Genomic DNA, 14,469 nt, shown 5'->3' with positions numbered 1-14,469 from the left:
CCCGTTGCCGGTCCCGGTCCGGTACGGGGGCGACACTGAGGGTTGAGATCCGTTGCCGGACACGGAAAAAAGACAAAAAAAAAAAAAAAAGAATGAGCAAGAGGAAGTGGCAACTGAGTCATGATATCCTGATGACTGCAAGAGAGGGGTGCGAGGGCACAGCCAGGGCCAGGCTGTGTACAGGAGAGAGGGGGATGGGTCTGAGCTATGGAAAACCCAGGATTCCTGCATTCAGGGGGTCTCGGGTACCCCATAAACACACCAAATGCTGGGGTATCCGAGTGGGAGAGCTTGCCTTTTATGTCACTCATTCGAAATCAGGGTGCTCCACATCATGTTCTCTGAAGCAGCCTTGCAAGCCAGATACCTCCAGCCACGCCTAATATCTAGTGGTGGCATCTGAAGTCTCAAGTAAGCAACCTAAGACACTAATGGTGTGTCACAGGTCAGTGGCGAGGACAACAGGACCAGAGGGTCTACTGGCCCTGAATCCCTCAGGATAAACGCCCCCCCATTCCTCGTTACACACACTGTGGGGACAAGGAGCACCACATCCATCTGTGACTGGTCACTGAAGACCTGAACAGGAGGGCCAGGAACTGGAAATGGTGTGGCTTCCATTGGGCTCTGTGGACCTGGCCTTTCCTGGCCCTTAACAAATTGTCAAGCCGATTCCTTCATTTTCTGGCCACCTTCAGGCACACAAAACTCAGTTCCACTTAAACACTTCAGTCTCCCTTCCAGTTCAAAGCTCCTCACCTGATCCAGGCTCCCCTTCACTCCTCAGGCCTCTGTTCAGACGTCATTGTCTCAGTGAGGAGGCCCTGACTGCCATTTAATATTGCTCCCGGTCCCCCTACCTCCATCCCTGCTTCCTGCTTTGCTTTCCCCTCAGCATGGATCACCAGCTGACATGACATACGTTTGACTCACTTATCTTGTTCACTGTCTCTCCCATTACATGTGAGCTCCACAAGGGCAGGAGTTTTGTTTTCTTCACTGAGCAGGTACTCAAAAAATGTTTAACAAATGAATAAACGAATGATGGGACTGTCGGGTAACACTTCCTACTTTCTCCGCTCAAGCCATACTGGCCTTCTTAGTGTTCCCCTCACACACCACAGGGCTTTTATACTAACTATTTTCTTTGCCCGGAGTGCCCTTCTACTACATCTGCACCGTTCAATACAGCAGCCACTGGCTACATGTGGCTACTGAGCCCTTGAAATGTGGCTAGTTGAAATTGAGATATGCTGTGAGTATAAAATACAAAGGTACTTCAAAACTTTCATGGAAAAACAGAAGTGAAAGATAATACAAATCTTCCCATGAACTTTTTGGAGTACCTCACACACACCAGACTTCCAAGACTTGTATGAAAAAATAATATAAAATACCACAATAATTTTTTATGTTGATTATACATTGAAACTATAATGTTTTGGATATATTTAGTTAAATAAGATACATTATCACAATTAATTACACCTATTTCTTTTAATTTTTTAACATAGTTACTAGAAAGTTTTAAATTACATATGCGGCTTACATTACATTTTTATATTTCTATTGGCAAGCATTTGAGGTACCTACCTATTTGAGGGCTCCCACCCCTCATCTCCATTTCTCTGCACCAATGTTACCTGCCCGATGAAGCCTGCCTGAGGTCTGTATCATAAATGGCAATTGCCCAACCACCCCAACACTTCCTATGCACCCTCTCTTGCTTTTATCTTTTCTCCAAAACACTTAGCACTATATGATCTACCATGTATTGTACTTATTTTCCTGATTTATTGCTGGTCTTCCCCACTAGAACGTCAGCTCCCAAGGGCAGAGATTTATATCTGTTTGTCCACTGCTGTATCCCCAGTACCTGGCACAGAGGACTTGTGAATGAATGAACTGGGTCCAGGGAAGGAACAGACTTGCCTTCGCATCACTCAAGAGAGTGAGCAGTGCCCTGCACTAGCTCTGGGTGTCCTGTGTGATCGCCCAGAGGGGGGTCCTCACCAATCACGACATCCACGGGCAGCTGGGCCAGCAGGGACCCGATGGGGGTGAGAGCCTCTGAGTTGTCCAGGGCCCCCTGGTCCCGGAGGTAGAGGATGGCAGTTTCCAGGCTGGCTGGTGGTGGGGGCTCAATGAAGGGGAAGGTTCGGGGATCTCCCACACTCATGCTCTTCATCTGGAATGAGAACCAAACCTTCCCAGGATCAGGGAACACATGAGCCACTGTGGAGCACTGGATGTGGGGATGGTTGGGGATCACAAAATCACGGTACTTTAAAACTCCCAATGTCAAGGTCCATTGTACAGAGGTAGAGGAGGGGGGCAATCGTCTATCTCTGTCTCTGTCTGCCCAGTCCATCTTCTCCCAGACCCTGACTGTGGAGGAGTATCTGATCAAGCTGGACCAATGTTCCTCAGCCCCCAGTCATAGCAACTGCCTAAGGAATGAGCACATGACATGAGCTAGGCCAATTAGAATCCTTCCCTGAGACTTGGCAAACTGAGAGAGAGAAGTTCCAGCATCCTCTTGGTTTGTGAGTGGCCACAATGGAAGCCCAGAACTGCTATGGTTATTTTTAACACTGCCTAGAAATTAGCTTACCCACAGCAGATGGAGAAATCCTTAGATTGCTCCTACGCTAGACAAGTGCACAGTCCCTCCCTGCCAATGGATACACAAATTGATAAAATCCCCTTTTCTGCCTATGATAGTTTGAGTTGTATTTCTCTCATTTTCAATCAAAAGAATCCCAATTAATTCAACAGCCGGGTGGGCAGTGGGCACCCTTCCCAGGCTTGCATAGCATCTCATATGACCATGACAGAGTGAGAAGAAAGCTCAGAGAGCCTGCTCACCTGGCTCTGATCTGAAGGCACTAGAAGTTCTGGCTGTCCACCTAGCGACCAGCTGTTTCACCTTGCTCCCTGCTATCTGAGCCTTGATGTTGTCTGAGAGATCACCAAATACTCATTAAATATTTATAAACTAGAAGCTCTCAGTGGGGGGCAGGGCATAGATTTTTTTTTTTTTTTAAAGCTTTCCAGATGATTCCAACATGCAGTTAGGGCTGAGAATCACTGCTTTGATCTAGTTAGGCAATGCCACTCCCCTGGACAATTAGTGGTCATAGGGAGGACACACGTGATCTGGTTCTGCTAACACATAGGACAGGAGACTGGCTTGGGGGCTTTGGAAAATGGTTCCCATGACCTTAAAAAATTAGACCCACAAAAAAGGGCAGTACTTTGTTTCTGCCTCTAGAGGGTAAAGAAAGAAGAGGTGATGCCCACGGCTGCCAGAGTGAACTGACATTCATGAAGAAGGCTTTGAAGCTCTCACATGGAATCCTGACTCTGCCGCTTGCCGGCTGTGTGATCTGGGGCAAGCTGCTTTACCTTTCTGTACATCCTTTTCCTCATCCATAAATTAGAATAAGATTACCTACTGAATAGTTTTTGTGAGGATCAAAACAGTTATATACATAAAACACTTAGAACAGTGCTTGGCCCATAGGAAGCACTAGATAAGTGTTTTCTTATCATCATCATCATCATCATCATCATTAGGAAAGCTGCTGATTGACTGAGGTTGGAAAGATGGAAAGAACCTAAGTCTTTTATAACATCACTGATCCACTTACAAGAACAAATCTGGAACCTCCCTACTTTGGGGCTTGGCTTCCTGTTATGTGAAACACATTTTCTGTATTACTCAAGTCAGTGTTTTTTTAAATGGTAGGCTATGAGTCACTAGTGGGTCACAGAATCCAAGTCGTGGTCACAACCAGTATTTCTTTAAAAAATGAAATCAAACAGAATAGAAAATATCAGCACGCACCACTTGCAGGGAAGGTGCTGGACCGTGCTACCCTCACACTCACGTGCGTGCGAGCCTGTGGCAGACACCATCAGCTGTTCCCCACTGATCATGGAGACTACACTGCCATGCCTCCCTCAGTTAGGAGTGGCCATGAGGCTGAGCTGCAACCAGGGAAGGTGAGTGGAAGGCAAATGCACCACTTACAGGCCTGACTCCTGCACTCATCTTCACGCTGTCCCACTCAGCCCCCTCAGCTGGCTACAAGCAGATGCTGAGAAGGCCCCAGGAAGATGATGGAGCCATAAGAGGGAAGGTGCCTGGGTCCCTGAATAAGGAAACTGCCTACCAACCTGAGAATTAAAATTCTGTTATGTTAGCCGTTTGGTGATTGGATCTATTTGTCAGAGTAGCCTAACCTAAGCTAATAACTAATGAAATAAGAATCACAAAATATATTGAGAAACCCTGGTTTTAAAAGCCACTTTCTGTTCCGTTTCCTGTTACAACAGCTGAAAGAATTCTGATTGAGTCACAGGGTTCGTCCCTTGACCCTACAGATTTGAGAAACAATTCTTCCCTCAACATGGGTTTTTTGTTTTGTTTATTTTACTTTGGCAACTGGCTGGTATAGCACCACGCTCTAACCAACTGAGCTAACCAGCCAGCCCTCAACATGGGTTTTGACATTTGGCCAGCCCTGCCCTAATTGGTCCTAAATCCCTGGGAATAGTCCTATCTAAATGCCTCCCAGCGTCTTCCCTGGCACCAGGAATCAGTATATAGTCCCTTCCCTGCCCAAGTCTCACCTGCAATACCAATGCATCCAGGGCCACCCTTTGAATTTCTGGGACAGGGTAGGGGGCGAAGGCATCATAGTCTGATTCAGCATAGAGACGAAAGCAGACTCCAGGGCCTGTGCGGCCTGCACGGCCCTTACGCTGCTCTGCGCTGGCCTGACTGATCCAGAACTCCTGCAGCCGCTGAAGTTTGGCTTGTGGGTCATAGCTCATCTCCTTCACCTTCCCTGGGTGGAGAGAAGGGGAGCAATGAAGGCAGGGTATCTGTGTGTAGCAGCCATGTGCAAACATCCACATACCTGGTGTTGTATCCACTCATTCACTGACACCCTCACTTACACCTTCATTCCATTAATCCTAACCAAGAGCTTATTCTGGACCCATTTTATTCATTTATTCTTTTGTTTCTTCATTCACACATCTTTTCATTATTTTCTTAAGTCTTTGCTCCTTCAGAGGTTCAGTCACCCAACATATCTTTATTAAAGCACCTACTATGTGTCAGGCACTGTACTAGGTGGTAAGGATACACTCATAAATAAACCAAAGGCCTAGGTCTCAAAAGACTGAACAGAATGCCATATTCCATCCATCATAAGACCAACATTTTTCATATTTTATTGTCTCTGAAAATAGGACTCCTTAAAAATCAATGGCATGTCAATGTTTAACTGACAGCCTTTAAAAAAATTTTGGCACACCCACCCACTCCACTGTGCACACTCGCAGTCAGTGGGCCAGCCAGGAGGTGGCAGCAGTCAGCAAGGGGAGGTGGGGTAGGGGCAGCAGGGCGGCTTCCTTATGGCTCCAAGGGTCCACCTTCCGCCTCCTATACTGGAGCCACCAGCAGCAGCCAGCAGCCACCAGCTTTGTAGAGGTGTGCTGCAGATCAATGGCTTCTAAGACGCTGGATGGATTCACTGGACTGGGAAATTCAATTGCCCAGTCCAATGAATGGGGAATGGGCAAAAAATTTCATGAAACATGGCTATCTACTATTTATGATGCATCCCTGATGTGTGCAAAGAGTTTCAAGATGCAGGTGAAATTGTCTTCCCCAGCAGATGTAGCCAAAAAAAGCTGACAAAATTATTAACAATGCTGCCCACCAATATCAACACCATAGAAGCTTGTTCTGGAGCAAATGGAATTCTAAAAAAAAAGGGAAGAAAGGCTCATTATTAATAGATTCCAGTCCTATTGATACTATAGTTTCAAAAGAACCGGCCAAAGAAGTTGAGAAAATAGGAGCATTTTCAAATATGTCCCTGTTTCTGGTGGTATAGGAGCTGCTCAGTCTGAAAACCTCACGTGTATGATGGGAGGAATCAAAGATGAATTTGCTGCTGCCCAACAGTTGTTGTCAGGGTGCATGGGCTCCAATGTGGTGTATTGTGGAGCTGCTGGGACTGGGCAGACTGCAGAAATCTGCAACAACATGCTGTTAGCTGTTAGTATGATTGGAACAGCAGAAGCTATGAATCTTGGAATCAGATTATGGCTTGACACAAAACTATTGGCTAAAATCTTATATATAAGCTAAGGACAGTTTTGGTCAAGTGACACTTATAATCTTGTACCTGGGGTGATAGATGTAATTCTCTAGGCTAATAATCATCAGGTGGATTTGGAACAATACTCATGGCTAGAAATGTGGGATTGGCACAAGATTCTGCTACCCACACAAAGAGCCCAATCCTTCTGGGCAGTCTGGCCCATCAGATATACAGGATGATATGTGCAAAGGGCCACTCAAGGGCCAGCCCGTGGCTCACTTGGGAGAGTGTGGTGCTGATAACACCAAGGCCACGGGTTCAGATCCCTATATAGGGATGGCCGGTTAGCTCACTTGGGAGAGCATGGTGCTGACAACACCAAGTCAAGGGTTAAGATCACCTTACCGGTCATCTTTTTTTTAAAAAAAGGGCCACTCAACGAAAGACTTCTCTGTTCCAGTTTCCACAAGAGAAGGAGACCTTGTGACTGTGCCCTTTGGCCATGGACACTGTTGGGAACCAAATTCTATTTTGGAGCTTCCTACTACCTCACTCTACAAGTAAATGGATTTAATCACAGGTCTCTTGTCTGCTTTTGATCGTCTAGGTCACAATAATCCCTAGGGTTTTGCACCTATTTTTAACTGCTTATTCTTTTCATCTGTTTAGCAAACATATATTTCTGAAATTTTTTTTTCTGTAAGCCACTGATGGTCTCTGCTAACTAGCTGAATTGACTTTTCAAAAAATTTGATCCCTGAGCATCTTCAACTAAATCATCAAATACTTCAGTCAGGATATTATTTACTCCATTTCACAAATAAAACCAAGTATTTTGTCAACAGGATGAAACTCATCTTAAAGGAAAGAAAAGAAATCGGTGTGAGGAGAGGAGTTAGAGAATGGAAATAAATTACTACCCATATCCCTCAGGAAATTTGTCCTGTTAACCAAGTGGTGGTAACTGACTTATTTTCCGGGGAGTTGATAAAGCGAGAGGACTTGGTGCTGCGTGTTTTATAACGTGGACTCCGTTACAATACTGTAGTGTGTCCCTTTTGTTAAAACCACCCATACACAGCAGACTTGTTTTTATATTTTTTTGTTTCCTTGTACATTCTTACTGCAATTTTTTACTTTAAAAGAATGATACCTTTAGGCCTGTTTCAGAACCAATGATGAAATTTGCTTTAGATAATTATTACATTATTTTAAATATAGCCATATTATTTTGAATTCAAATAAGTTTCTATGCTGATAAAAAATTTTCTTAATGGTACATGAAATTATTGAATGTTTTACCATCGATGGCATCCCAGAGTCAATACAATAATGTAACTGCTAATATTTATTGAGCATTCACTCTGTGCCAGATGCTGTCCTAAACACCCAAATATATTAACTCACTTAATCCTTGTAACCTGAGGGAGGTGCTGTTATTATTGCCATTTTACAGATAAGCAGACACATAAAGCGTTGGTGACAAGACTCCAGTCACACAGCCAGCAGTGAACACACCCAGGCTGGTTTCAGCATTTCCTAACCACTATGCCATGCTGACTTTCCAGCAAACTTACTAGAAGGGAAGACATAAAATAAAACAAATAGAGCAACAGATATAAAATATAATTCATTCCCACTCATTTGGGAAGCAACAGTGGAAGGGGAAGGGGTATGTCACTTATACAGAAGGGACAATGTGGGCCTCTCTGATGGAGAGATATTTATGTAGGCCCCGAAATAAAGTGAGGGAATGAGGCTTGCAGATATCTGGAGAAAGACAGCACTCAGCAGAGAGAACAGCAAGTGCAAAGGCCCTGGGGCAGAAAAGCTTGGACTGTTTGAGAAAAATTAAGATGTTGCCACTGCTCCCCAGCCCCAAATGCCACCTACTTCCTGCTTCTGTCTAAAGCTCCCTGGCTACATCTGCACATCTCTGGACCCCACATTTCTTTCTAGGTCCTTGGTGTGGGGGGTGGTGGCTGGACCTAGCCCTTACCAGAATCTACTACAAAGCGGATCCCATCAATAGTGACTGAGGTCTCAGCAATGTTGGTGGAGAGGATACATTTCCGGACTCCGGGGGGTGGCACATCAAATACCTAGGTAAAACGGAGGAGGTGGCATCAGGGACTAACTCAGCCCAGACTGACCTATGTGTCCAGTGGCCTTCTGGATGTCCCATGGGCACCCCACACCTGAGTGTCTAAAACGGCTTCAGCATCTTCCACTGAACCCTCTCCTCCTCCAGAGTCTGCACTGCAGAGATGGCTCACCACCCACCACATCACCTGGGCTGTCCTGAGTCCCCTATCTCCCTCAGCCCCTCTGCCACACCTGAACATCCTGAACATTTCCTGAATTCCTTCCCTCCTCCCCACACCTCCAGCCCCTGCCTTGTTCCAGGCCTCTCCTTTCCCACTCAGATCCTGCTCCAGCTTCCCCTCTGTTCTCTGTTCTCTAGCTTCTGGTCTCACAGCCCCTAATCCATCCCTCCTACAGCAGCCAAAGGGATCTCCTAAAGAACAAACTGGCACTGCCCACTGCCTTGCTCAGAACCCTCCCATGGCTCCCCAGAGCCTTCAGGACAAAGCCCTGGCACCACAAAGGGTCTTCAAGGTCCCTTGTGGTCTAGCCCCACCCACCGCTCCAGTCTCATCTCTCCTGCCTTCCCCTTCACAGTCTGGACGCCAGCCACACTGCATGCATGCTGTTTCCCAGTTGCTCCATATTTCTTTCCCCACAGGCCCTTTGCCCAAACCCCTTACCTCTAAGAGATAATTGTTAGGAGCAGAGGTCAACAACTACGGCCTGTGGACCAAATCCAGCCTGCCACCTGTTTTTGTAAATAAAGCATTACAGGAACACTACCTCACCCGTTTAGTTTCTGGCTGTTTTCACACCACAGGGGTAGAGCTAAGCAGCTATGACAGAGAGCCCGTGGTCCTCCAAGCTGAAAATATTTACTCTCCTGCCCTTCACAGAAAGTTTGCCGACCTGTGATTAAGAGCCTGGGCTCAGGGCCAAACTCCTCAAGTTCACAGCCTGGCCCTGCCGCTAGGTGGCTATGCACCTTTACATAAGTGTAACACACATCTCTGTGTTTGTGGAGTCAGATCAGTCCTGCATGTAGCTACCCTGACCTCCTTCTCCTTCCTGGCCTGCACAGACCTGCCCCACTCTGCCTGGCTTTGTGTGATACCTTGTCCTGGTCGGCCACAGAGAGGGCGCTGTGCAGCGGCAGCACCACCCAGCGCTGGGTGTGGCTGGCATAGGTCTGGGCAGCCTCAAGCACGGTGCTGATCTCTGCCATGCCACTGAGGAAGACCAAGACGTCACCCCGCTCCTCAGGAGGATACTTGTTGTCAATGGCCTCCAGCACCCTCAGAAAAGGCTGCGGGTCCAACTTTTCCGACTTGGATGTTGTTGGCTCCACTTCCTGTGGCTGGTATACAACCTGTGACAAGACAGCCCCCGGCAGGAGCACACCCTGTCACTCTAGCTCAGAGCAACAGAGTGGGGAGATCACAAGCTGATGGAGAAGACAAGGGTCAGTCAGGAAGCAGGCAGCACACTCAAATTGAGTAATTTTTGGAGGATGTAATAAAAAGACAAAGTAGCAAGGTAACTGGAAGGCTTCCAGGGTGGTAGTAACGTTTAATTTTTTAAATCTGGGGGCTGGCTACATAAATGTATTCTTTGTTTTTTGGTTTTTTGGTGGCTGGCCAGTAGAGGAATCCACACCCTTGACCTTGGTGTCATGACACCTTGCTCTAACCAACTGAGCTAGCTGGCCAGCCCTACATAAATGTACTTAATTTGTGAAAATTGCTTGAGCTATACACGTAAGATATATGTATTCTTTGTATTTAGAGTACGATAACTTAAACAAGAAAAAAAATTCTAAATGGCAGAATCAGGATTAAACTTTAAAAAGCATTTCTTAGGAAGCATCCTCATTCTTTTTTTTTTTTTTACCTTTTTGTCTTTTTTACTGACCGGTAACGGGATCGCAACCCTCGGTGTTGCGCCCGCACCGCGCTCAGCCAGTGAGCGGGAACCGGTCTCCACATGGGATCCGAACCCTTGGCGGGAGCGCTGCCACACTCCCACGCGGCGCACTCTCCAGTGCGCCACTGGGCCGGCCCCTCATTCTTTTTTTTATGACTGCTTGGAACACAGATTCATGAACATTTAGAACCAGAAACCACAAGGGACAATGAAGCTTTGACTCTACAGACAAAAACAACTCTAGGACAGTGGTGCTCAATCGGGGGTGGTTTTGTCCCCCAGGGGACATGTGGCAACATCTGGAGAGATTTTTGGTTGTCACAGTTGGGAGAGGAGAATGCTACTAGCATCTAGGGGGTAGAGGCCACGGATGCTGCTAAATATCCTACAACATACAGGACAGCCCCCACCACAAAGAATTATCCAGCACAAAATGTCAGTATTGCTGACTTAGAGAAATCCTGCCCTATGAGATGGTAGAGCAATAAGAAAGGAGGCTACATCCCTGAATGACCACAGGGAACAGAGCTGCCCCCAACCTGGACCGGCCAGACTGTCTTATAAGAGAAAGAAACTTCTACCTTATTTGAGCCTTTATAATTTTGGGTCTCTCTGTTACAGCAGTCTACCTCTTACTCCAACATGCACTTAGCACTCAACCAGCACACTGTAAATTCTCAGAAAACAGCAGCTTAAAAAAGAGAGAGAATGTCCTTAACTGAAGAGATGGGAAATAGAGCAGCAGAGAGAAGAGACATGTCCACGGGGCCTTTTATGGCCAGAGACTAGACGGGAGGTCTGGGGATGTGGCAGAAGGGGGAAGTACTCACTGTGATGGGAAATAGCCTCCCTGGCACCTGCACCACAGGGGCATTACCGAAGTAGCTGGAGAAGAGTGAGATGTTGATGGTGGCCGACATGAGGATGACCTTCAGGTCAGGCCGCTTGGGCAGCAGGCGCCGGAGGACGCCCAGGAGGAAGTCATTGTGGAGGTGCCGCTCATGGACTTCATCCACGATCAGGACTTCATACTGAGGCAGAGTGGGCTCCCGCTGGATTTGCCGTAGGAGCAGCCCCACTGTCAGGAACACAATCTTAGTGGCTGCTGAGCGTGTGCTCTCAAAGCGGATCTGGTAGCCAACCTGGGGTGGGAGGGAGGAAGGTGTGGTCAAGAGAGGACCCTGGGCCTGGCCACCAGCCCCCCACCTTGCCAAAATTGAAAATCTGAGCAAATGCCATGCCTATGCATCAGACTCTGGAATCCAACAGACTTGGGTTTGAATCTCACCTCTGCCATTTAGTGCTGTTGACCTTGGGCAAGCCATGCCATCGCTTAAAGTCATAATTTTTTCTCCCACATGTTGTGAAAATTTCAGGTGATAATGCACATAAAGTATCTGACACAGTGCCTGGTATGTGATATCAGTTAACTATAATAGTAATAATTAACTGTTGTTTGAGTCCTTACTATATGCCAGAAACTACTCTAAATGCTTTATGAATATCAATTCACTTCATCCTCAAAACCACCACACAATGTAAGAACTATTATTATCCCCATCTCACCAATAAGGAAACTGAAGTCACTCATCCAAGGTAACAGAGCTAAAAAGAGGTATTGAGAGGAAATGTATCTTAACCCTATTTCACACCATACACACACACAATCAATTCCGAATGAATTACAGTTTTAAAGGTACAAGTTTTTAGGAAAAAACATAGTAGAACATCTTCATGACCTTAAAGTAGATTTCTATTTTTTTTTTTTTTCCTTTTTTTGTCTTTTTTACTGACCGGTAACGGGATCGCAACCCTCGGTGTCGCGCCCATACCGGGGACCAGCAACGGGATCGCAACCCTCGGTGTTGCGACCGCACCGCACTCAGCCAGTGAGCGGGAACCGGTCTCCACATGGGATCCGAACCCTCGGCGGGAGCGCCACCCCGCGCTCCCAAGCAGTGCACTCTCCAGTGTGTCACGTGCTAACCATAAAAAGAAAATGACAAACTGGATTATACTAACATGAGAAGACACCATATCAAAAGACATCATTAAGAGAATGAAAGACAACTCACAGCAGAGGAGACAAGATTTGCAGTATACAAATCCTACAAAGGACCCATATCTAGAATCTTTGAAGAGCTACAAATCAAGAAAAATGTAAAAGACAAATGGGAAAAAGATGTGAACAGCCGTTTCACAAAAGAGGATCTCCAAATGGCCGATAAATATGTGAAAAGGTCCTTTGTCATCAGGGAACTGCAAATTGAAACCCAATGCAAATGCAAGTGTGATAGCACTACACATCCACCAGAAAAGCTAAAATGAAAAAGACTAACTGTACCAGGTATTGGTGACAATGTGGAACATACTGCTGGTAGGAGTATAAACCAGTACGACTATTTGCAGAATGGTTTGGAAGTATCTACTAAAGTTAAATATACATGCACATCTAATGATTCTACTCCCAGATATATACCCAATAGAAATACATACCAAAAGACACTAAAAGACGTGTCTACAATGTTCATAGCAGCACCATTCACAAAAGCTTAAAACTGGAAATCCCACAAATTTGCATCAACAGAAAAGATAAATGCACTGTGGTACCTTCATAATGAAATACTGTACAGCAGTGAGAATGAATGAGGTACACCTACACACTCACTACAGATGAATCTCACACACCTAATGGTGAGCAACAAAAGCCACAAAAGAGAATGCAAGATTCCATTTATAAAAGTAAGAAAAAAAAAGAGGAGCAAAAATAATCTATGATAGTCTACCATTAACTAAGGTGTGATGATAACCTATCACTAATACAATCAGCTATTACCAAGAATAGTGATAACCCTTGGGGCCTCAAGCTCAAGATAATAACTAGAAAGGAAAACAAGAGAGTTTGTGGGTGTGGTATGTTTGACTTTTTTTTTTTTAATCTGGTTGCTGGTTACATAAATGTATTCAATTTGTGAAAACTCACTGAGCCCATATACTTATTGTATGTGTGCACTCTTCTGTGCTTAGAGCATTATAACTTCAACAACAACAAAAACTTTTAAGTGGTAGAGCCAGGATTAGAATCCTAGAAATTATTAAGGAAGTGTCCTTAATAATTCTTTTTATGGCTGCTCAGAAAAGATTGATGAGCATTGAGGACATTTCCAATTTTTTTGCTGTTAAAGTGCTATACTGAGTAATGCCAGTGCCAAAGTTCTAGAAGAATCATCACTGGGTCAAAGGGTATATGCTTAACTTTTACTGACACTGCCACGTGGACAAGCAACTTATTCTCCAGGGTCACACTGGAAAACTTGGAAACCAGTTATGTGCCACTCACCTGGGAGCCATATTGACTGAGGCTCTCAAAGCCAACACGCTTGGCCAGCGAGATGCAGGCAATTCGCCGAGGCTGAGTGCAAGCCACATGACTGAAGCCAGCGGCCAGCAGGTACTGGGGCACCTGAGTGGACTTGCCACAGCCCGTGTCACCAGCCACCACTACCACCTGGTGATCCTTCAGCATCTGCAGGATGCGGTTCCCATACTGGGCAATGGGGAGTGCTGCCCGCTCACGCTGCAGTTTGGCCAACCGCCCAAAAGCCTGCTTCTGGCCAAAGTCCAGGTAGTGCAACATGGCTCTGCGGAACTCAGACATTCTCTCCATGGGCAAGCGTCTGCCTATCCCTCGAGAGCTCCATGTGTCAGGGCCAAGTACAGAGAGGTTGATGCGATAACGAGGGTCGTAAGCACTTGGTAGGTTGGCTAGTGCTGGAATGCTGTGCTTGGGATGCCCAGGGTCTTTATCCTCCTTCCTGGAGGTCTTGAGATTCTGGAATCTCTGCAGGCGTTCAAAAAAGATCCAGAACTTCTGGCATTCCTCAGAACCTTGGCGGATATAATCCTCATCACGGAAGAAGGCATCCTCCAAGAGACGACGGGTCTCTGGACAATTCCAGTCCCATTTCTCCAGGACCTCTTCCTCACTGGGAGCTTGGTGGTGGTCTCGGTGATCCCTGCCCTCCCTTGTTCTGGGAAAAGGCATGTTGCTAATCACAATGCTGTCATAAAATTGGCCTCAGTTCCGATCACCCAGATCAAATATTCTCATCCATTTCCTACCTCCAGCAGTAAGAGACCAGTGCCTGCAATAAGGAACCACTTTCTCTTCAAAGAGCTAATTTTTCTCTTTGTTCATGGTACAGGACCAGCACAAATGACAAAATAATTGGCCAGGCACGTGGTTGAGTTGGTGACACATAGGGCACCTCATGACTCCTGCAGGAATCTCTGAGATGGATACAAGTTCGTCCTGGGTTTTCAGGCCCTGAAT

General features: G+C 46.1%; 1 protein-coding gene and 1 pseudogene across 1 annotated transcript in view; one reads left to right on the top strand and one right to left on the bottom strand.

The window, feature by feature from the left end:
- The window catches only part of DHX34 (DEAH (Asp-Glu-Ala-His) box polypeptide 34), a 28,902-nt gene extending 14,433 nt beyond the window's left edge, over positions 1 to 14,469 (bottom strand). Inside the window, exons 1-6 of the mRNA XM_008586036.1 lie at positions 13,477 to 14,469; positions 10,967 to 11,278; positions 9,328 to 9,582; positions 8,125 to 8,227; positions 4,639 to 4,856; positions 2,014 to 2,188 (exon numbers count right to left, since the gene is read on the bottom strand). Coding sequence (XP_008584258.1) covers positions 2,014 to 2,188; positions 4,639 to 4,856; positions 8,125 to 8,227; positions 9,328 to 9,582; positions 10,967 to 11,278; positions 13,477 to 14,181 — 1,768 coding nt within the window. The 5' untranslated portion in view covers positions 14,182 to 14,469. The remainder of the gene's footprint in view (positions 1 to 2,013; positions 2,189 to 4,638; positions 4,857 to 8,124; positions 8,228 to 9,327; positions 9,583 to 10,966; positions 11,279 to 13,476) is intronic.
- LOC103601613 lies at positions 4,879 to 8,117 on the top strand (annotated as a pseudogene).

The sequence above is a fragment of the Galeopterus variegatus genome, unplaced genomic scaffold (assembly GCF_000696425.1).
Source record: "Galeopterus variegatus unplaced genomic scaffold, G_variegatus-3.0.2 Scaffold3811, whole genome shotgun sequence".
NCBI lineage: Eukaryota > Metazoa > Chordata > Mammalia > Dermoptera > Cynocephalidae > Galeopterus > Galeopterus variegatus.
This window is presented reverse-complemented; position numbering and strand designations above follow the sequence as displayed.